Source organism: Nerophis ophidion, linkage group LG28 (genome assembly GCF_033978795.1).
Source record: "Nerophis ophidion isolate RoL-2023_Sa linkage group LG28, RoL_Noph_v1.0, whole genome shotgun sequence".
NCBI classification, from domain to species: Eukaryota; Metazoa; Chordata; class Actinopteri; order Syngnathiformes; family Syngnathidae; genus Nerophis; species Nerophis ophidion.
In genome coordinates this window covers 35,465,219-35,488,474 of record NC_084638.1, presented here as the reverse complement: position 1 = coordinate 35,488,474, position 23,256 = coordinate 35,465,219, and the positions used below count along the sequence as shown (strand labels likewise).

The 23,256-nt window shown below is 42.1% G+C and overlaps 1 protein-coding gene across 1 annotated transcript in view; it reads right to left on the bottom strand.

The window, feature by feature from the left end:
- Positions 1-23,256, bottom strand: part of LOC133545225 (BMP/retinoic acid-inducible neural-specific protein 3-like) — a gene marked incomplete at its 3' end in the record, with an annotated part of 132,111 nt that overhangs the window by 25,787 nt on the left and 83,068 nt on the right. Inside the window, exon 3 of the mRNA XM_061890620.1 lies at positions 9,523-9,713. Within this exon, the coding sequence (XP_061746604.1) occupies positions 9,523-9,713 (191 nt within the window). The remainder of the gene's footprint in view (positions 1-9,522; positions 9,714-23,256) is intronic.

Below are 23,256 nucleotides of genomic sequence, written 5' to 3'. Positions count from 1 at the left end.
TTGGTGTGTAAAGTAAACCGTACCAAGTGAGGACCAGCCACATGTTGGTGTGTGAAGTGAACCGTACCAAGTAAAGACCAGCCACACCTTGGTGTGTGAAGTGAACCGTACCAAGTGAGGACCAGCCACTAGTTGGTGTGTGAAGTGAATCGTACCAAGTGAGGACCAGCCACATGTTGGTGTGTGAAGTGAACCGTACCAGGTGAGGACCAGCCACACCTTGGTGTGTGAAGTGAACCATACCAAGTGAGGACCAGCCACACCTTGGTGTGTGAAGTGAAGCGTACCAAGAGAGGAACAGCCACATGTTGGTGTGTGAAGTGAAGCGTACCAAGTGAGGACCAGCCATGTGTTGGTGTGTGAGGTGAAGCGTACCAAGTGAGAACCAGCCACATAATGGTGTGTGAAGGGAATCGTACCAAGTGAGGATCAGCCACATGTTGGTGTGTGAAGTGAAGCGTACCAAGTGAGGACCAGCCACATGTTGGTGTGTGAAGTGAACCGTACCAAGTAAAGACCAGCCACACCTTGGTGTGTGAAGTGAACCGTACCAAGTGAGGACCAGCCACATGTTGGTGTGTGAAGTGAACCGTACCAGGTGAGGACCAGCCACACCTCGGTGTGTGAAGTGAAGCGTACCAAGTGAGGACCAGCCACATGTTGGTGTGTAAAGTAAACCGTACCAAGTGAGGACCAGCCACATGTTGGTGTGTGAAGTGAACCGTACCAAGTAAAGACCAGCCACACCTTGGTGTGTGAAGTGAACCGTACCAAGTGAGGACCAGCCACTAGTTGGTGTGTGAAGTGAATCGTACCAAGTGAGGACCAGCCACATGTTGGTGTGTGAAGTGAACCGTACCAGGTGAGGACCAGCCACACCTTGGTGTGTGAAGTGAACCATACCGAGTGAGGACCAACCACATGTTGGTGTGTGAAGTGAAGCGTACCAAGTGAGGACCAGCCACATAATGGTGTGTGAAGGGAATCGTACCAAGTGAGGATCAGCCACATGTTGGTGTGTGAAGTGAAGCGTACCAAGTGAGGACCAGCCACATGTTGGTGTGTGAAGTGAACCATACCAAGTGAGGACCAGCCACAAGATGGTGTGTGAAGTGAATCGTACCAAGTGAGGACCAGCCACATGTTGGTGTGTGAAGTGAACCATACCAAGTGAGGACCAGCCACAAGATGGTGTGTGAAGTGAACCGTACCAAGTGAGGACCAGTCACATGTTGGTGTGTGAAGTGAAGCGTACCAAGTGAGGACCAGCCACACCTTGGTGTGTGAAGTGAACCAAACCAAGTGAGGACCAGCCACATGTTGGTGTGTGAAGTGAAGCGTACCAAGTGAGGAACAGCCACATGTTGGTGTGTGAAGTGAAGCGTACCAAGTGAGGACCAGCCACACCTTGGTGTGTAAAGTGAACCGTACCAAGTGAGGACCAGTCACATGTTGGTGTGTGAAGTGAAGCGTACCAAGTGAGGACCAGCCACACCTTGGTGTGTGAAGTGAACCGTACCAAGTGAGGACCAGCCACACCTTGGTGTGTGAAGTGAACCAAACCAAGTGAGGACCAGCCACATGTTGGTGTGTGAAGTGAAGCGTACCAAGTCAGGAACAGCCACATGTTGGTGTGTGAAGTGAAGCGTACCAAGTGAGGACCAGCCACATGTTGGTGTGTGAAGTGACTCGTACCAAGTGAGGACCAGCCACACCTTGGTGTGTGAAGTGAACCATACCAAGTGAGGACCAGCCACATGTTGGTGTGTGAAGTGAATCGTACCAAGTGAGGACCAGCCACACCTTGGTGTGTGAAGTGAACCATACAAAGTGAGGACCAGCCACATGTTGGTGTGTGAAGTGAAGCGTACCAAATGAGGAACAGCCACATGTTGGTGTGTGAAATGAAGCGTACCAGGTGAGGACCAGCCACATGTTGGTGTGTGAAGTGAATTGTACCAAGTGAGGACCAGCCACATGTTGGTGTGTGAAGTGAACCATACCAAGTGAGGACCAGCCACAAGATGGTGTGTGAAGTGAATCATACCAAGTGAGGACCAGCCACATGTTGGTGTGTGAAGTGAACCGTACCATGTGAGGACCAGTCACATGTTGGTGTGTGAAGTGAAGCGTACCAAGTGAGGACCAGCCACACCTTGGTGTGGGAAGTGAACCAAACCAAGTGAGGACCAGCCACATGTTGGTGTGTGAAGTGAAGCGTACCAAGTGAGGAACAGCCACATGTTGGTGTGTGAAGTGAAGCGTACCAAGTGAGGACCAGCCACATGTTGGTGTGTGAAGTGACTCGTACCAAGTGAGGACCAGCCACACCTTGGTGTGTGAAGTGAACCATACCAAGTGAGGACCAGCCACATGTTGGTGTGTGAAGTGAATCGTACCAAGTGAGGACCAGCCACACCTTGGTGTGTGAAGTGAACCATACCAAGTGAGGACCAGCCACATGTTGGTGTGTGAAGTGAAGCGTACCAAGTGAGGAACAGCCACATGTTGGTGTGTGAAGTGAAGCGTACCAAGTGAGGACAAGCCACATGTTGGTGTGTGAAGTGAATCGTACCAAGTGAGGACCAGCCACACCTTGGTGTGTGAAGTGAACCGTACCAAGTGAGCACCAGCCACATGATGGTGTGTGAAGGGAATCGTAGCAAGTGAGGACCAGCCACACCTTGGTGTGTGAAGTGAACCATACCAAGTGAGGACCAGCCCCAGGTTGGTGTGTGAAGTGAAGCGTACCAAGTGAGGACCAGCCACATGTTGGTGTGTGAAGTGAAGCGTAGCAAGTGAGGACCAGCCACACCTTGGTGTGTGAAGTGAATCATACCAAGTGAGGACCAGCCACACCTTGGTGTGTGAAGTGAATCGTACCAAGTGAGGACCAGCCACTTGTTGGTGTGTGAAGTGAACCGTACCAGGTGAGGACCAGCCACACCTTGGTGTGTGAAGTGAACCATACCAAGTGAGGACCAGCCACACCTTGGTGTGTGAAGTGAAGCGTACCAAGAGAGGAACAGCCACATGTTGGTGTGTGAAGTGAAGCGTACCAAGTGAGGACCAGCCATGTGTTGGTGTGTGAGGTGAAGCGTACCAAGTGAGGACCAGCCACATAATGGTGTGTGAAGGGAATCGTACCAAGTGAGGATCAGCCACATGTTGGTGTGTGAAGTGAAGCGTACCAAGTGAGGACCAGCCACATGTTGGTGTGTGAAGTGAACCGTACCAAGTAAAGACCAGCCACACCTTGGTGTGTGAAGTGAACCGTACCAAGTGAGGACCAGCCACATGTTGGTGTGTGAAGTGAACCGTACCAGGTGAGGACCAGCCACACCTCGGTGTGTGAAGTGAAGCGTACCAAGTGAGGACCAGCCACATGTTGGTGTGTAAAGTAAACCGTACCAAGTGAGGACCAGCCACATGTTGGTGTGTGAAGTGAACCGTACCAAGTAAAGACCAGCCACACCTTGGTGTGTGAAGTGAACCGTACCAAGTGAGGACCAGCCACTAGTTGGTGTGTGAAGTGAATCGTACCAAGTGAGGACCAGCCACATGTTGGTGTGTGAAGTGAACCGTACCAGGTGAGGACCAGCCACACCTTGGTGTGTGAAGTGAACCATACCGAGTGAGGACCAACCACATGTTGGTGTGTGAAGTGAAGCGTACCAAGTGAGGACCAGCCACATAATGGTGTGTGAAGGGAATCGTACCAAGTGAGGATCAGCCACATGTTGGTGTGTGAAGTGAAGCGTACCAAGTGAGGACCAGCCACATGTTGGTGTGTGAAGTGAACCATACCAAGTGAGGACCAGCCACAAGATGGTGTGTGAAGTGAATCGTACCAAGTGAGGACCAGCCACATGTTGGTGTGTGAAGTGAACCATACCAAGTGAGGACCAGCCACAAGATGGTGTGTGAAGTGAAGCGTACCAAGTGAGGACCAGTCACATGTTGGTGTGTGAAGTGAAGCGTACCAAGTGAGGACCAGCCACACCTTGGTGTGTGAAGTGAACCAAACCAAGTGAGGACCAGCCACATGTTGGTGTGTGAAGTGAAGCGTACCAAGTGAGGAACAGCCACATGTTGGTGTGTGAAGTGAAGCGTACCAAGTGAGGACCAGCCACACCTTGGTGTGTAAAGTGAACCGTACCAAGTGAGGACCAGTCACATGTTGGTGTGTGAAGTGAAGCGTACCAAGTGAGGACCAGCCACACCTTGGTGTGTGAAGTGAAGCGTACCAAGTGAGGACCAGCCACACCTTGGTGTGTGAAGTGAACCAAACCAAGTGAGGACCAGCCACATGTTGGTGTGTGAAGTGAAGCGTACCAAGTCAGGAACAGCCACATGTTGGTGTGTGAAGTGAAGCGTACCAAGTGAGGACCAGCCACATGTTGGTGTGTGAAGTGACTCGTACCAAGTGAGGACCAGCCACACCTTGGTGTGTGAAGTGAACCATACCAAGTGAGGACCAGCCACATGTTGGTGTGTGAAGTGAATCGTACCAAGTGAGGACCAGCCACACCTTGGTGTGTGAAGTGAACCATACAAAGTGAGGACCAGCCACATGTTGGTGTGTGAAGTGAAGCGTACCAAATGAGGAACAGCCACATGTTGGTGTGTGAAATGAAGCGTACCAGGTGAGGACCAGCCACATGTTGGTGTGTGAAGTGAATTGTACCAAGTGAGGACCAGCCACATGTTGGTGTGTGAAGTGAACCATACCAAGTGAGGACCAGCCACAAGATGGTGTGTGAAGTGAATCGTACCAAGTGAGGACCAGCCACATGTTGGTGTGTGAAGTGAACCGTACCAAGTGAGGACCAGCCACAAGATGGTGTGTGAAGTGAATCGTACCAAGTGAGGACCAGCCACACCTTGGTGTGTGAAGTGAACCGTACCATGTGAGGACCAGTCACATGTTGGTGTGTGAAGTGAAGCGTACCAAGTGAGGACCAGCCACACCTTGGTGTGGGAAGTGAACCAAACCAAGTGAGGACCAGCCACATGTTGGTGTGTGAAGTGAAGCGTACCAAGTGAGGAACAGCCACATGTTGGTGTGTGAAGTGAAGCGTACCAAGTGAGGACCAGCCACATGTTGGTGTGTGAAGTGACTCGTACCAAGTGAGGACCAGCCACACCTTGGTGTGTGAAGTGAACCATACCAAGTGAGGACCAGCCACATGTTGGTGTGTGAAGTGAATCGTACCAAGTGAGGACCAGCCACACCTTGGTGTGTGAAGTGAACCATACCAAGTGAGGACCAGCCACATGTTGGTGTGTGAAGTGAAGCGTACCAAGTGAGGAACAGCCACATGTTGGTGTGTGAAGTGAAGCGTACCAAGTGAGGACAAGCCACATGTTGGTGTGTGAAGTGAATCGTACCAAGTGAGGACCAGCCACACCTTGGTGTGTGAAGTGAACCGTACCAAGTGAGCACCAGCCACATGATGGTGTGTGAAGGGAATCGTAGCAAGTGAGGACCAGCCACACCTTGGTGTGTGAAGTGAACCATACCAAGTGAGGACCAGCCCCAGGTTGGTGTGTGAAGTGAAGCGTACCAAGTGAGGACCAGCCACATGTTGGTGTGTGAAGTGAAGCGTAGCAAGTGAGGACCAGCCACACCTTGGTGTGTGAAGTGAATCATACCAAGTGAGGACCAGCCACACCTTGGTGTGTGAAGTGAATCGTACCAAGTGAGGACCAGCCACACCTTGCTGTGTGAAGTGAATCGTACCAAGTGAGGACCAGCCACACCTTGGTGTGTGAAGTGAATCGTACCAAGTGAGGACCAGCCACATGTTGGTGTGTGAAGTGAATCGTACCAGGTGAGGACCAGCCACACCTTGGTGTGTGAAGTGAATCGTACCAAGTGAGGACCAGCCACATGTTGGTGTGTGAAGTGAATCGTACCAAGTGAGGACCAGCCACATGTTGGTGTGTGAAGTGAAGCGTACCAAGTGAGGAACAGCCACATGTTGGTGTGTGAAGTGAAGCGTACCAAGTGAGGACCAGCCACATGTTGGTGTGTGAAGTGACTCGTACCAAGTGAGGACCAGCCACACCTTGGTGTGTGAAGTGAACCATACCAAGTGAGGACCAGCCACATGTTGGTGTGTGAAGTGAATCGTACCAAGTGAGGACCAGCCACACCTTGGTGTGTGAAGTGAACCATACCAAGTGAGGACCAGCCACATGTTGGTGTGTGAAGTGAAGCGTACCAAGTGAGGACCAGCCACATGTTGGTGTGTGAAGTGACTCGTACCAAGTGAGGACCAGCCACACCTTGGTGTGTGAAGTGAACCATACCAAGTGAGGACCAGCCACATGTTGGTGTGTGAAGTGAATCGTACCAAGTGAGGACCAGCCACACCTTGGTGTGTGAAGTGAACCATACCAAGTGAGGACCAGCCACATGTTGGTGTGTGAAGTGAAGCGTACCAAGTGAGGAACAGCCACATGTTGGTGTGTGAAGTGAAGCGTACCAAGTGAGGACAAGCCACATGTTGGTGTGTGAAGTGAATCGGAACCAAGTGAGGACCAGCCACACCTTGGTGTGTGAAGTGAATCGTACCAAGTGAGGACCAGCCACACCTTGGTGTGTGAAGTGAACCGTACCAAGTGAGCACCAGCCACATGATGGTGTGTGAAGGGAACCATACCAAGTGAGGACCAGCCACACCTTGGTGTGTGAAGTGAAGCGTACCAAGTGAGGAACAGCCACATGTTGGTGTGTGAAGTGAAGCGTACCAAGTGAGGACCAGCCACATGTTGGTGTGTGAAGTGAAGCGTAGCAAGTGAGGACCAGCCACACCTTGGTGTGTGAAGTGAATCATACCAAGTGAGGACCAGCCACACCTTGGTGTGTGAAGTGAATCGTACCAAGTGAGGACCAGCCACACCTTGGTGTGTGAAGTGAATCGTACCAAGTGAGGACCAGCCACATGTTGGTGTGTGAAGTGAATCGTACCAAGTGAGGACCAGCCACACCTTGGTGTGTGAAGTGAACCATACCAAGTGAGGACCAGCCACATGTTGGTGTGTGAAGTGAAGCGTACCAAGTGAGGAACAGCCACATGTTGGTGTGTGAAGTGAAGCGTACCAAGTGAGGACAAGCCACATGTTGGTGTGTGAAGTGAATCGTACCAAGTGAGGACCAGCCACACCTTGGTGTGTGAAGTGAATCGTACCAAGTGAGGACCAGCCACACCTTGGTGTGTGAAGTGAACCGTACCAAGTGAGCACCAGCCACATGATGGTGTGTGAAGGGAACCATACCAAGTGAGGACCAGCCACATGTTGGTGTGTGAAGTGAAGCGTACCAAGTGAGGACCAGCCACATGTTGGTGTGTGAAGTGAAGCGTAGCAAGTGAGGACCAGCCACACCTTGGTGTGTGAAGTGAATCATACCAAGTGAGGACCAGCCACACCTTGGTGTGTGAAGTGAATCTCACCAAGTGAGGACCAGCCACACCTTGGTGTGTGAAGTGAATCGTACCAAGTGAGGACCAGCCACATGTTGGTGTGTGAAGTGAATCGTACCAGGTGAGGACCAGCCACACCTTGGTGTGTGAAGTGAATCGTACCAGGTGAGGACCAGCCACACCTTGGTGTGTGAAGTGAATCGTACCAAGTGAGGACCAGCCACATGTTGGTGTGTGAAGTGAATCGTACCAGGTGAGGACCAGCCACACCTTGGTGTGTGAAGTGAATCGTACCAAGTGAGGACCAGCCACATGTTGGTGTGTGAAGTGAATCGTACCAAGTGAGGACCAGCCACATGTTGGTGTGTGAAGTGAATCGTACCAGGTGAGGACCAGCCACACCTTGGTGTGTGAAGTGAATCGTACCAAGTGAGGACCAGCCACGTGTTGGTGTGTGAAGTGAATCGTACCAAGTGAGGACCAGCCACATGTTGGTGTGTGAAGTGAATCGTACCAAGTGAGGACCAGTCACACCTTGGTGTGTGAAGTGAAGCGTAGCAAGTGAGGACCAGTCAGGATGTTGCTGGAATATAAGATGCAGGACTTGTGATTTATCATTTGTGAGCTGGGAGCTGTGTCGATACGGCAGACAGTCGTGTTTTGTGACTTCCTTCCATCTTCCAAGACCAGGGAAGAGGCAACAAGGAATCCAATAAAGTCGACACATGAATCGAAACTTGTCAGCTTGATCCATCTTTTCCTCTTTTCCTCCTTTCCATCCTTTCCTCCGCCCGATAAGTAGAGCTCATTAGGAGCTGGCCGATTGAAAAACAACCCAAGGGCTGTGATTGGATGTTACACTTCTGGCAGATGTGGTTGGATGTTAGACATCTGGGAGATGTGGTTGGATGTTACACTTCTGAGAGATGTGGTTGGATGTTAGACTTCTGATGTTTAACTTAAAGGAGAAAAGGTTTTTAAGGACAAAAGTATGCAATGCCGTGGGGATAAGAGGCACAACATAGACATAAGTTTGTGTTTGGTAAGTATCTGTGTTGGTGTGGACATGGTCTAAGATGTGTTTGGTAAGTATATGTGTTGGTGTGGACATGGTCTAAGATGTGTTTGGTAAGTATCTGTGTTGGTGTGGACATGGTCTAAGATGTGTTTGGTAAGTATCTGTGTTGGTGTGGACATGGTCTAAGATGTGTTTGGTAAGTATATGTGTTGGTGTGGACATGGTCTAAGATGTGTTTGGTAAGTATATGTGTTGGTGTGGACATGGTCTAAGATGTGTTTGGTAAGTATCTGTGTTGGTGTGGACATGGTCTAAGATGTGTTTGGTAAGTATCTGTGTTGGTGTGGACATGGTCTAAGATGTGTTTGGTAAGTATCTGTGTTGGTGTGGACATGGTCTAAGATGTGTTTGGTAAGTATCTGTGTTGGTGTGGACATGGTCTAAGATGTGTTTGGTAAGTATCTGTGTTGGTGTGGACATGGTCTAAGATGTGTTTGGTAAGTATCTGTGTTGGTGTGGACATGGTCTAAGATGTGTTTGGTAAGTATCTGTGTTGGTGTGGACATGGTCTAAGATGTGTTTGGTAAGTATATGTGTTGGTGTGGACATGGTCTAAGATGTGTTTGGTAAGTATATGTGTTGGTGTGGACATGGTCTAAGATGTGTTTGGTAAGTATATGTGTTGGTGTGGACATGGTCTAAGATGTGTTTGGTAAGTATCTGTGTTGGTGTGGACATGGTCTAAGATGTGTTTGGTAAGTATCTGTGTTGGTGTGGACATGGTCTAAGATGTGTTTGGTAAGTATCTGTGTTGGTGTGGACATGGTCTAAGATGTGTTTGGTAAGTATCTGTGTTGGTGTGGACATGGGTTAAGATGTGGACATGGTCTAGGGTGTGGACATGGTCTAAGGTGTGGACATGGTCTAAGGTGTGGACATGGTCTAAGGTGTGGACATGGTGATAGATGTTTGCTTCTTTCTGCAGACTTTGTGATGACTTTTAAGCAAAATAAGAATTTCTCTCCCAACTAGAAGCAGACTTTATCGTTATTGGAGTGTAAAAGCTCTTCTTACCTCCGAGAGTAGCCGACGCCAGAAAGTGAGTCCCGTACTTCTTGATGAGGTTTTCGTTGATCAGCTGTAAGGTTGGCCGTCGCCCCAGCAACCGCAGGTTGCGTAAAAACTCTGGTGCTAAAGGTAAAGACGCTTTGAAGAGGTCCCGCTTTTCTGTGGCCAAGCTGTTCACCTTCCAGTGGCTGAACTCCCTGGCATGAGGAAAACAACAACGTCAATACACACTCAAACACAACACCGTCATTGCACACTCAAACACAACACCGTCATTGCACACTCAAACACAATGTCAATACACACTCAAACACAACACCGTCATTGCACACTCAAACACAATGTCAATACACACTCAAACACAACACCGTCATTGCACACTCAAACACAATGTCAATACACACTCAAACACAACACCGTCATTACACACTCAAACACAACACCGTCATTGCACACTCAAACACAATGTCAATACACACTCAAACACAACACCGTCATTGCACACTCAAACACAATGTCAATACACACTCAAACACAACACCGTCATTGCACACTCAAACACAATGTCAATACACACTCAAACACAACACCGTCATTACACACTCAAACACAACACCGTCATTGCACACTCAAACACAATGTCAATACACACTCAAACACAACACCGTCATTGCACAATCAAACACAATGTCAATACACACTCAAACACAACACCGCCATTACACACTCAAACACAACACCGTCATTGCACACTCAAACACAATATCAATACACACTCAAACACAACACCGTCATTGCACACTCAAACACAATGTCAATACACACTCAAACACAACACCTTCATTGCACACTCAAACACAATGTCAATACACACTCAAACACAACACCGTCATTACACACTCAAACACAACACCGTCATTGCACACTCAAACACAATGTCAATACACACTCAAACACAACACCATTATTGCACACTCAAACACAATGTCGATACACACTCAAACACAACACCGTCATTGCACACTCAAACACAATGTCAATACACACTCAAACACAACACCGTCGTTGCACACTCAAACACAATGTCAATACACACTCAAACACAACACCATTATTGCACACTCAAACACAATGTCAATACACACTCAAACACAACACCGTCATTGCACACTCAAACACAATGTCAATACATACTCAAACACAACACCGTCATTGCACACTCAAACACAATGTCAATACACATTCAAACACAACACCGTCATTGCACACTCAAACACAATGTCAATACACACTCAAACACAACACTGTCATTGCACACTCAAACACAATGTCAATACACACTCAAACACAACACCGTCATTGCACACTCAAACACAATGTCAATACACACTCAAACACAACACCGTCATTGCACACTCAAACACAATGTCAATACACACTCAAACACAACACCGTCATTGCACACTCAAACACAATGTCAATACACACTCAAACACAACACCGTCATTACACACTCAAACACAACACCGTCATTGCACACTCAAACACAATGTCAATACACACTCAAACACAACACCGTCATTGCACACTCAAACACAATGTCAATACACACTCAAGCACAACACCGTAATTACACACTCAAACACAACACCGTCATTGCACACTCAAACACAATGTCAATACACACTCAAACACAACACCGTCATTGCACACTCAAACACAATGTCAATACACACTCAAACACAATGTCAATACACACTCAAACACAACACCGTCATTGCACAATCAAACACAATGTCAATACACACTCAAACACAACACCGCCATTACACACTCGAACACAACACCGTCATTGCACAATCAAAAACAATGTCAATACACACTCAAACACAACACCGTCATTGCACACTCAAACACAATGTCAATACACACTCAAACACAACACCGTCATTACACACTCAAACACAACACCGTCATTGCACACTCAAACACAATGTCAATACACACTCAAACACAACACCGTCATTGCACACTCAAACACAATGTCAATACACACTCAAGCACAACACCGTAATTACACACTCAAACACAACACTGTCATTGCACACTCTAACACAATGTCAATACACACTCAAACACAACACCGTCATTGCACACTCAAACACAATGTCAATACACACTCAAACACAACACCGTCATTGCACAATCAAACACAATGTCAATACACACTCAAACACAACACCGTCATTGCACAATCAAACACAATGTCAATACACACTCAAACACAACACCGCCATTACACACTCAAACACAACACCGTCATTGCACACTCAAACACAATATCAATACACACTCAAACACAACACCGTCATTGCACAATCAAACACAATGTCAATACACACTCAAACACAACACCGCCATTACACGCTCAAACACAACACCGTCATTGCACACTCAAACACAATGTCAATACACACTCAAACACAACACCGTCATTGCACAATCAAACACAATATCAATACACACTCAAACACAACACCGTCATTGCACAATCAAACACAATGTCAATACACACTCAAACACAACACCTTCATTGCACAATCAAACACAATGTCGATACACACTCAAACACAACACCGTCATTACACACTCAAACACAACACCGTCATTGCACACTCAAACACAATGTCAATACACACTCAAACACAACACCGTCATTGCACAATCAAACACAATGTCGATACACACTCAAACACAACACCGTCATTGCACACTCAAACACAATGTCAATACACACTCAAACACAACACCGTCATTGCACACTCAAACACAATGTCAATACACACTCAAGCACAACACCGTAATTACACACTCAAACACAACACTGTCATTGCACACTCTAACACAATGTCAATACACACTCAAACACAACACCGTCATTGCACACTCAAACACAATGTCAATACACACTCAAACACAACACCGTCATTGCACAATCAAACACAATGTCAATACACACTCAAACACAACACCGTCATTGCACAATCAAACACAATGTCAATACACACTCAAACACAACACCGCCATTACACACTCAAACACAACACCGTCATTGCACACTCAAACACAATATCAATACACACTCAAACACAACACCGTCATTGCACAATCAAACACAATGTCAATACACACTCAAACACAACACCGCCATTACACGCTCAAACACAACACCGTCATTGCACACTCAAACACAATGTCAATACACACTCAAACACAACACCGTCATTGCACAATCAAACACAATATCAATACACACTCAAACACAACACCGTCATTGCACAATCAAACACAATGTCAATACACACTCAAACACAACACCTTCATTGCACAATCAAACACAATGTCGATACACACTCAAACACAACACCGTCATTACACACTCAAACACAACACCGTCATTGCACACTCAAACACAATGTCAATACACACTCAAACACAACACCGTCATTGCACAATCAAACACAATGTCGATACACACTCAAACACAACACCGTCATTGCACACTCAAACACAATGTCAATACACACTCAAACACAACACCGTCATTGCACACTCAAACACAATGTCAATACACACTCAAGCACAACACCGTAATTACACACTCAAACACAACACTGTCATTGCACACTCTAACACAATGTCAATACACACTCAAACACAACACCGTCATTGCACACTCAAACACAATGTCAATACACACTCAAACACAACACCGTCATTGCACAATCAAACACAATGTCAATACACACTCAAACACAACACCGTCATTGCACAATCAAACACAATGTCAATACACACTCAAACACAACACCGCCATTACACACTCAAACACAACACCGTCATTGCACACTCAAACACAATATCAATACACACTCAAACACAACACCGTCATTGCACAATCAAACACAATGTCAATACACACTCAAACACAACACCGCCATTACACGCTCAAACACAACACCGTCATTGCACACTCAAACACAATGTCAATACACACTCAAACACAACACCGTCATTGCACAATCAAACACAATATCAATACACACTCAAACACAACACCGTCATTGCACAATCAAACACAATGTCAATACACACTCAAACACAACACCGTCATTGCACAATCAAACACAATGTCGATACACACTCAAACACAACACCGTCATTACACACTCAAACACAACACCGTCATTGCACACTCAAACACAATGTCAATACACACTCAAACACAACACCGTCATTGCACAATCAAACACAATGTCGATACACACTCAAACACAACACCGTCATTGCACACTCAAACCCAATGTCAATACACACTCAAACACAACACCGTCATTGCACAATCAAAGACAATGTCAATACACACTCAAACACAACACCGTCATTGCACAATCAAACACAATTTCAATACACTCAAACACAACACCGTCATTGCACAATCAAACACAATGTCGATACACACTCAAACACAACACCGTCATTGCACACTCAAACACAATGTCAATACACACTCAAACACAACACCGTCATTGCACAATCAAACACAATGTCAATACACACTCAAACACAACACCGTCATTGCACAATCAAACACAATGTCAATACACACTCAAACACAACACCGTCATTGCACACTCAAACACAATGTCAATACACACTCAAACACAACACCGTCATTGCACAATCAAACACAATGTCAATACACACTCAAACACAACACCGTCATTGCACACTCAAACACAACAACCCCAATACACAATCAAACACACACTTAAACACACACATTGTCACACATTGTGTGTCAGAATTGGTATGACCACACAATAGCTCAATGATAACACTGTTGTTGGCTCCCACAGGTAGGATTACTTGTTTCTCAACAGTTGTTTTTCTCACTACCACAGGGCAAAACCTTCCTTGCGCAGGCACACCCTCCTGGTTTTGGAGTATACATATTTGGGTTTCGGCACCAGTCGCTAGACTAGATGGGACCGAGCCAAGTCTAAGACTACATGTGACCAATCTAAGACTAAGACTAGATGTGATCAATATAAGTCTAAGAATAGATGTGATCCATCTAAATGTAAGACTAGATGTGACCGATCTAAGTCTAAGACTAGATGTGACCGATCTAAGTCTATGACTAGATGTGACCGATCTAAATCTAAGACTAGATGTGACTGATCTAAGTCTAAGACTAGATGTGACCGATCTAAGTCTATGACTAGATGTGACCAATCTAAGTGTAAGACTAGATGTGACCAGTCTAAGTCTAAGACTAGATGTGACCGATCTAAGTCTAGGACTAGATGTGACCAAAATTAAGGCCAAGACTACACGGGACCAATCTAAGTCTGAGACTAGATGTGACCAATCTAAGTCTAAGACTAGATGTGACCGATCTAAGTCTATGACTAGATGTGACCGATCTAAATCTAAGACTAGATGTGACTGATCTAAGTCTAAGACTAGATGTGACCGATCTAAGTCTATGACTAGATGTGACCAATCTAAGTGTAAGACTAGATGTGACCAGTCTAAGTCTAAGACTAGATGTGACCGATCTAAGTCTAGGACTAGATGTGACCAAAATTAAGGCCAAGACTACACGGGACCAATCTAAGTCTGAGACTAGATGTGACCAATCTAAGTCTAAGACTAGATGTGACCGATCTAAGTCTATGACTAGATGTGACCAATCTAAGTGTAAGACTAGATGTGACCAGTCTAAGTCTAAGACTAGATGTGACCGATCTAAGTCTAGGACTAGATGTGACCAAAATTAAGGCCAAGACTACACGGGACCAATCTAAGTCTGAGACTAGATGTGACCAATCTAAGTCTAAGACTAGATGTGACCGATCTAAGTCTAAGAATAGATGTGACCAATCTGAGTCTAAGACTAGATGTGACCAATCTAAGTCTAAGACTAGATGTGACCAATCTAAGTCTAAGACTGGATGTGACCAATCTAAGTCTAAGACTAGATGTGACCAGTCTAAGTCTAAGACTAGATGTGACCAATCTAAGTCTAAGACTAGATGTGACCAATCTAAGTCTAAGACTAGATGTGACCGATCTAAGTCTAAGACTAGATGTGACCGATCTAAGTCTATGACTAGATGTGACCGATCTAAATCTAAGACTAGATGTGACTGATCTAAGTCTAAGACTAGATGTGACCGATCTAAGTCTATGACTAGATGTGACCAATCTAAGTCTAAGACTAGATGTGACCGATCTAAGTCTAGGACTAGATGTGACCAAAATTAAGGCCAAGACTACATGGGACCAATCTAAGTCTAAGACTAGATGTGACCAGTCTAAGTCTAAGACTAGATGTGACCAATCTAAGTCCAAGACTAGATGTGAGCAGTCTAAGTCTAAGACTAGATGTGAGCAGTCTAAGTCTAAGACTAGATGTGTGTCATCACCACTGACTAGTTGTAATAGTGAGGACAACATGCTAACCACAACATATGCTAATAGTATGCAAATGACAACAGATAAGTGCAGCCTCCTTTTATTGCAGACTTTCCTGATACATACAACTTTTACACACACACACACACACACACACACACACACACACACACACACACACACACACACACACACACACACACACACACACACACACACAGACAATAACTTTATTTGTTCTGTGTGTGTGTGTGTGTGTGTGTGTGTGTGTGTGTGTGTGTGTGTGTGTGTGTGTGTGTGTGTGTGTGTGTGTGTGTGTGTGTGTGTGTGTGTCCATGGCCTTTCCAACCCCCCCAAGTTTGTAAGGACAACTTTATTGGAAAGCACAGAGTCACAAAGTTACTGTGCGGCTGCAATAATAAGAAAAGGTCCTAAAGTCCCAGGACAGGACGCCAGGAGCATCAACAACACCCGACCTAAAAGCAAGAAAATCTCTTCGCATGTCTGGCATGTCTGGCATGTCTGGCATGTCTGGCATGTCTGGCATGTCTGGCATGGGTCGCAGGTGCACCGTTGTGATTGGAAATCATCATAATAGTAAATAATCATTAAAATAGTAAATAATAATGCATGACTTGAATATGCACTATTGGGGACCAGGCAGGCTCATTCTGCAAACATTGAACATAAACCACGACGACGTAAGACTTGAAGAGTGAACATAAACCACGACAACGTAAGACTTGAAGATTGAACATAAACCATAACAACGTAAGACTTGAACACTGATTGTAAACCATGACAACGTAAGACTTGAACATTGACCATAGACTATGACAAGGTACGACTTGAACATTGAACATAAACCATGACAACACAAGACTTGAACATTGAACATAAACCATGACAAGGTAAGACTTGAACATTAAACATAAACCGTGACAAGGTAAGACTTGAACACTGATCATAAACCATGACAACGTAAGACTTGAACATTGACCATAGACTATGACAAGGTACGACTTGAACATTGAACATAAACCATGACAACACAAGACTTGAACATTGAACATAAACCATGACAAGGTAAGACTTGAACATTACACATTAACCATGACAAGGTAAGACTTGAACATTGAACATAAACCATGACAACACAAGACTTTAACATTGAACATAAACCATGACAAGGTAAGACTTGAACATCGAACAAAAACCATGACAACATAAGACTTGAAGATTGAACATAAACCATGACAACGTAAGACTTGAAGATTGAACATAAACCATGACAACGTAAGACTTGAAGATTGAACATAAACCATGACAACGTAAGCCTTGAAGATTGAACATAAACCATGACAACGTAAGACTTGAAGACTGAACATAAACCATGACAACGTAAGACTTGAACATTGAACATAAACTATGACAATGTAAGACTTGAAGATTGAACATAAACCATGACAACGTAAGACTTGAAGATTGAACATAAACCATGACAACGTAAGCCTTGAAGATTGAACATAAACCATGACAATGTAAGACTTGAAGACTGAACATAAACCATGACAACGTAAGACTTGAACATTGAACATAAACCATGACAATGTAAGACTTGAAGATTGAACATAAACCCTGACAACGTAAGACTTGAAGATTGAACATAAACCATGACAGCGTAAGACTTGAAGATTGAACATAAACCATGACAACGTAAGCCTTGAAGATTGAACATAAACCATGACAACGTAAGACTTGAAGATTGAACATAAACCATGACAATGTAAGACTTGAAGATTGAACATAAACCATGACAATGTAAGACTTGAAGATTGAACATACACCATGACAATGTAAGACTTGAAGATTGAACATAAACCATGACAACGTAAGACTTGAAGATTGAACATAAACCATGACAGCGTAAGACTTGAAGATTGAACATAAACCATGACAACGTAAGCCTTGAAGATTGAACATAAACCATGACAACGTAAGACTTGAAGATTGAACATAAACCATGACAGCGTAAGACTTGAAGATTGAACATAAACCATGACAACGTAAGCCTTGAAGATTGAACATAAACCATGACAACGTAAGACTTGAAGATTGAACATAAACCATGACAATGTAAGACTTGAAGATTGAACATAAACCATGACAATGTAAGACTTGAAGATTGAACATACACCATGACAATGTAAGACTTGAAGATTGAACATAAACCATGACAACGTAAGACTTGAAGATTGAACATAAACCATGACAGCGTAAGACTTGAAGATTGAACATAAACCATGACAACGTAAGCCTTGAAGATTGAACATAAACCATGACAACGTAAGACTTGAAGATTGAACATAAACCATGACAATGTAAGACTTGAAGATTGAACATAAACCATGACAATGTAAGACTTGAAGATTGAACATACACCATGACAATGTAAGACTTGAAGATTGAACATAAACCATGACAATGTAAGACTTGAAGATTGAACATAAACCATGACAATGTAAGACTTGAAGATTGAACATAAACCATGACAATGTAAGACTTGAAGATTGAACATACACCATGACAATGTAAGACTTGAAGATTGAACATAAACCATGACAATGTAAGACTTGAAGATTGAACATAAACCATGACAATGTAAGACTTGAAGATTGAACATAAACCATGACAATGTAAGACTTGAAGATTGAACATAAAGCAGGATCGCAGTGAGACCTGCCTGAGGGAGTGTGTGGTCAAATGAGAGCTTCATTAGGAGACGGAACATAATAAATGTCTGCTGCCTGGCCAACAGTCCCAGGAGTTATCATTAAAACTGGACTATTGTGTGCAACTAAAACTAACCCTTTTGTTTCCTGTCACTTCTAGCACAAGTCCACTCTCTCCACTTGCAGCACAACTAGAAGAAACCACATGTCTGACACACACTCTACTCCAAATATACAACATCATATGGACCAAAAATTACTTCATGTTTATATGATGGCATGAAGGCATGATGGCATGATGGCATGAAGGCATGAAGGCATGAAGGCATGATGGCATGATGGCATGAAGGCATGAAGGCATGAAGGTATGATGACATGAAGGCATGATGGCATGATGGCATGATGGCATGATGGCATGAAGGCATGATGGCATGAAGGCATGAAGGCATGAAAGCATGATGGCATGATGGCATGAAGGCATGATGACATGATGGCATAATGACATGAAGGCATGATGGCATGATGACATGATGGCATGAAGGCATGAAGGCATGAAGGCATGAAGGCATGATGGCATGATGACATGATGGCATGAAGGCATGAAGGCATGAAGGCATGAAGGCATGATGGCATGATGACATGATGACATGATGGCATGAAGGCATGAAGGCATGAAGGCATGAAGGCATGATGGCATGATGACATGATGGCATGAAGGCATGTTGACATGATGACATGTTGACATGAAGGCATGATGGCATGAAGGCATGAAAATAACATAGTATTTATTGTTTTAAAAGAGACAAACTACAACAATTGGTCAAGTTACTTTTACTAACACTAATAGTGTTTATTCTTTAAAGGAGACAAACTACAACAATTGTTCAAGTAACTTTTACTTACCCTAATAGTGTTTATTCAATAAAGGAGACAAATTACAACAATTAGTCAAGTTACTTTTACTTACCCTAATAGTGTTTATTCAATAAAGGAGACAAACTACAACAATTAGTCAAGTTACTTTTACTTACCCTAATAGTGTTTATTCAATAAAGGAGACAAACTACAACAATTAGTCAAGTTACTTTTACAAACACTAATAGTGTTTATTCTTTAAAGGAGACACACTACAACAATTAGTCAAGTTACTTTTACAAACACTAATAGTGTTTATTCTTTAAAGGAGACAAACTACAACAATTAGTCAAGTTACTTTTACAAACACTAATAGTGTTTATTCTTTAAAGGAGACAAACTACAACAATTAGTCAAGTTACTTTTACTTACCCTAATAGTGTTTATTCAATAAAGGAGACAAACTACAACAATTAGTCAAGTTACTTTTACAAACACTAATAGTGTTTATTCTTTAAAGGAGACAAACTACAACAATTAGTCAAGTTACTTTTACTTACCCTAATAGTGTTTATTCAATAATGGAGACAAACTACAACAATTAGTCAAGTTACTTTTACAAACACTAATAGTGTTTATTCTTTAAAGGAGACAAACTACAACAATTAGTGAAGTTACTTTTACAAACACTAGTAGTGTTTATTCTTTAAAGAAGACAAACTACAACAATTAGTCAAGTTACTTTTACTAACACTAATAGTGTTTATTCTTTAAAGGAGACAAACTACAACAATTAGTCAAGTTACTTTTACTTACCCTAATAGTGTTTATTCAATAATGGAGACAAACTACAACAATTAGTCAAGTTACTTTTACAAACACTAATAGTGTTTATTCTTTAAAGGAGACAAACTACAACAATTAGTGAAGTTACTTTTACAAACACTTGTAGTGTTTATTCTTTAAAGGAGACAAACTACAACAATTAGTCAAGTTACTTTTACTTACCCTAATAGTGTTTATTCAATAAAGGAGACAAATTACAACAATTAGTCAAGTTACTTTTACTTACCCTAATAGTGTTTATTCTTTAAAGGGGACAAACTACAACAATTAGTCAAGTTACTTTTACAAAAACTAATAGTGTTTATTCTTTAAAGGAGACAAACTACAACAATTAGTCAAGTTACTTTTACTTACCCTAATAGTGTTTATTCAATAAAGGAGACAAATTACAACAATTAGTCAAGTTACTTTTACTTACCCTAATAGTGTTTATTCAATAAAGGAGACAAACTACAACAATTGTTCAAGTAACTTTTACTTACCCTAATAGTGTTTATTCAATAAAGGAGACAAATTACAACAATTAGTCAAGTTACTTTTACTTACCCTAATAGTGTTTATTCTTTAAAGGGGACAAACTACAACAATTAGTCAAGTTACTTTTACAAACACTAATAGTGTTTATTCTTTAAAGGAGACAAACTACAACAATTAGTCAAGTTACTTTTACTTACCCTAATAGTGTTTATTCAATAAAGGAGACAAATTACAACAATTAGTCAAGTTACTTTTACTTACCCTAATAGTGTTTATTCAATAAAGGAGACAAACTACAACAATTGTTCAAGTAACTTTTACTTACCCTAATAGTGTTTATTCAATAAAGGAGACAAACTACAACAATTAGTCAAGTTACTTTTACAAACACTAATAGTGTTTATTCTTTAAAGGAGACACACTACAACAATTAGGCAAGTTACTTTTACAAACACTAATAGTGTTTATTCTTTAAAGGAGACAAACTACAACAATTAGTCAAGTTACTTTTACAAACACTAATAGTGTTTATTCTTTAAAGGAGACAAACTACAACAATTAGTCAAGTTACTTTTACTTACCCTAATAGTGTTTATTCAATAAAGGAGACAAACTACAACAATTGGTCAAGTTACTTTTACTAACACTAATAGTGTTTATTCTTTAAAGGAGACACACTACAACAATTAGGCAAGTTACTTTTACAAACACTAATAGTGTTTATTCTTTAAAGGAGACAAACTACAACAATTAGTCAAGTTACTTTTACAAACACTAATAGTGTTTATTCTTTAAAGGAGACAAACTACAACAATTAGTCAAGTTACTTTTACTTACCCTAATAGTGTTTATTCAATAATGGAGACAAACTACAACAATTAGTCAAGTTACTTTTACAAACACTAATATTGTTTATTCTTTAAAGGAGACAAACTACAACAATTAGTCAAGTTACTTTTACTTACCCTAATAGTGTTTATTCAATAATGGAGACAAACTACAACAATTAGTCAAGTTACTTTTACAAACACTAATAGTGTTTATTCTTTAAAGGAGACAAACTACAACAATTAGTGAAGTTACTTTTACAAACACTAGTAGTGTTTATTCTTTAAAGGAGACAAACTACAACAATTAGTCAAGATACTTTTACTAACACTAATAGTGTTTATTCTTTAAAGGAGACAAACTACAACAATTAGTCAAGTTACTTTTACTTACCCTAATAGTGTTTATTCAATAATGGAGACAAACTACAACAATTAGTCAAGTTACTTTTACAAACACTAATAGTGTTTATTCTTTAAAGGAGACAAACTACAACAATTTGTGAAGTTACTTTTACAAACACTAGTAGTGTTTATTCTTTAAAGGAGACAAACTACAACAATTAGTCAAGTTACTTTTACTAACACTAATAGTGTTTATTCTTTAAAGGAGACAAACTACAACAATTAGTCAAGTTACTTTTACAAACACTAATAGTGTTTATTCTTTAAAGGGGACAAACTACAACAATTAGTCAAGTTACTTTTACAAACACTAATAGTGTTTATTCTTTAAAGGAGACAAACTACAACAATTAGTCAAGTTACTTTTACAAACACTAATAGTGTTTATTCTTTAAAGGAGACAAACTACAAAAATTAGCCAAGTTACTTTTACAAACACTAATAGTGTTTATTCTTAAAAGGAGACAAACTACAACAATTAGCCAAGTTACTTTTACAAACACTAATAGTGTTTATTCTTTAAAGGAGACAAACAACAACAATTGGTCAAGTTACTTTTACAAACACTAATAGTGTTTATTCTTTAAAGGAGACAAACTACAACAATTGGTCAAGTTACTTTTACTAACACTAATAGTGTTTATTCTTTAAAGGAGACAAACTACAACAATTAGTCAAGTTACTTTCACAAACACTAATAGTGTTTATTCTTTAAAGGAGACAAACTACAACAATTGGTCAAGTTACTTTTACTAACACTAATAGTGTTTATTCTTTAAAGGAGACAAACTACAACAATTAGTCAAGTTACTTTTACTAACACTAATAGTGTTTATTCTTTAAAGGAGACAAACTACAACAATTAGTCAAGTTACTTTTACTAACACTAATAGTGTTTATTCTTTAAAGGAGACAAACTACAACAATTAGTCAAGTTACTTTTACAAACACTAATAGTGTTTATTCTTTAAAGGAGACACACTACAACAATTAGTCAAGTTACTTTTACAAACACTAATAGTGTTTATTCTTTAAAGGAGACAAACTACAACAATTAGTCAAGTTACTTTTACAAACACTAATAGTGTTTATTCTTTAAAGGAGACAAACTACAA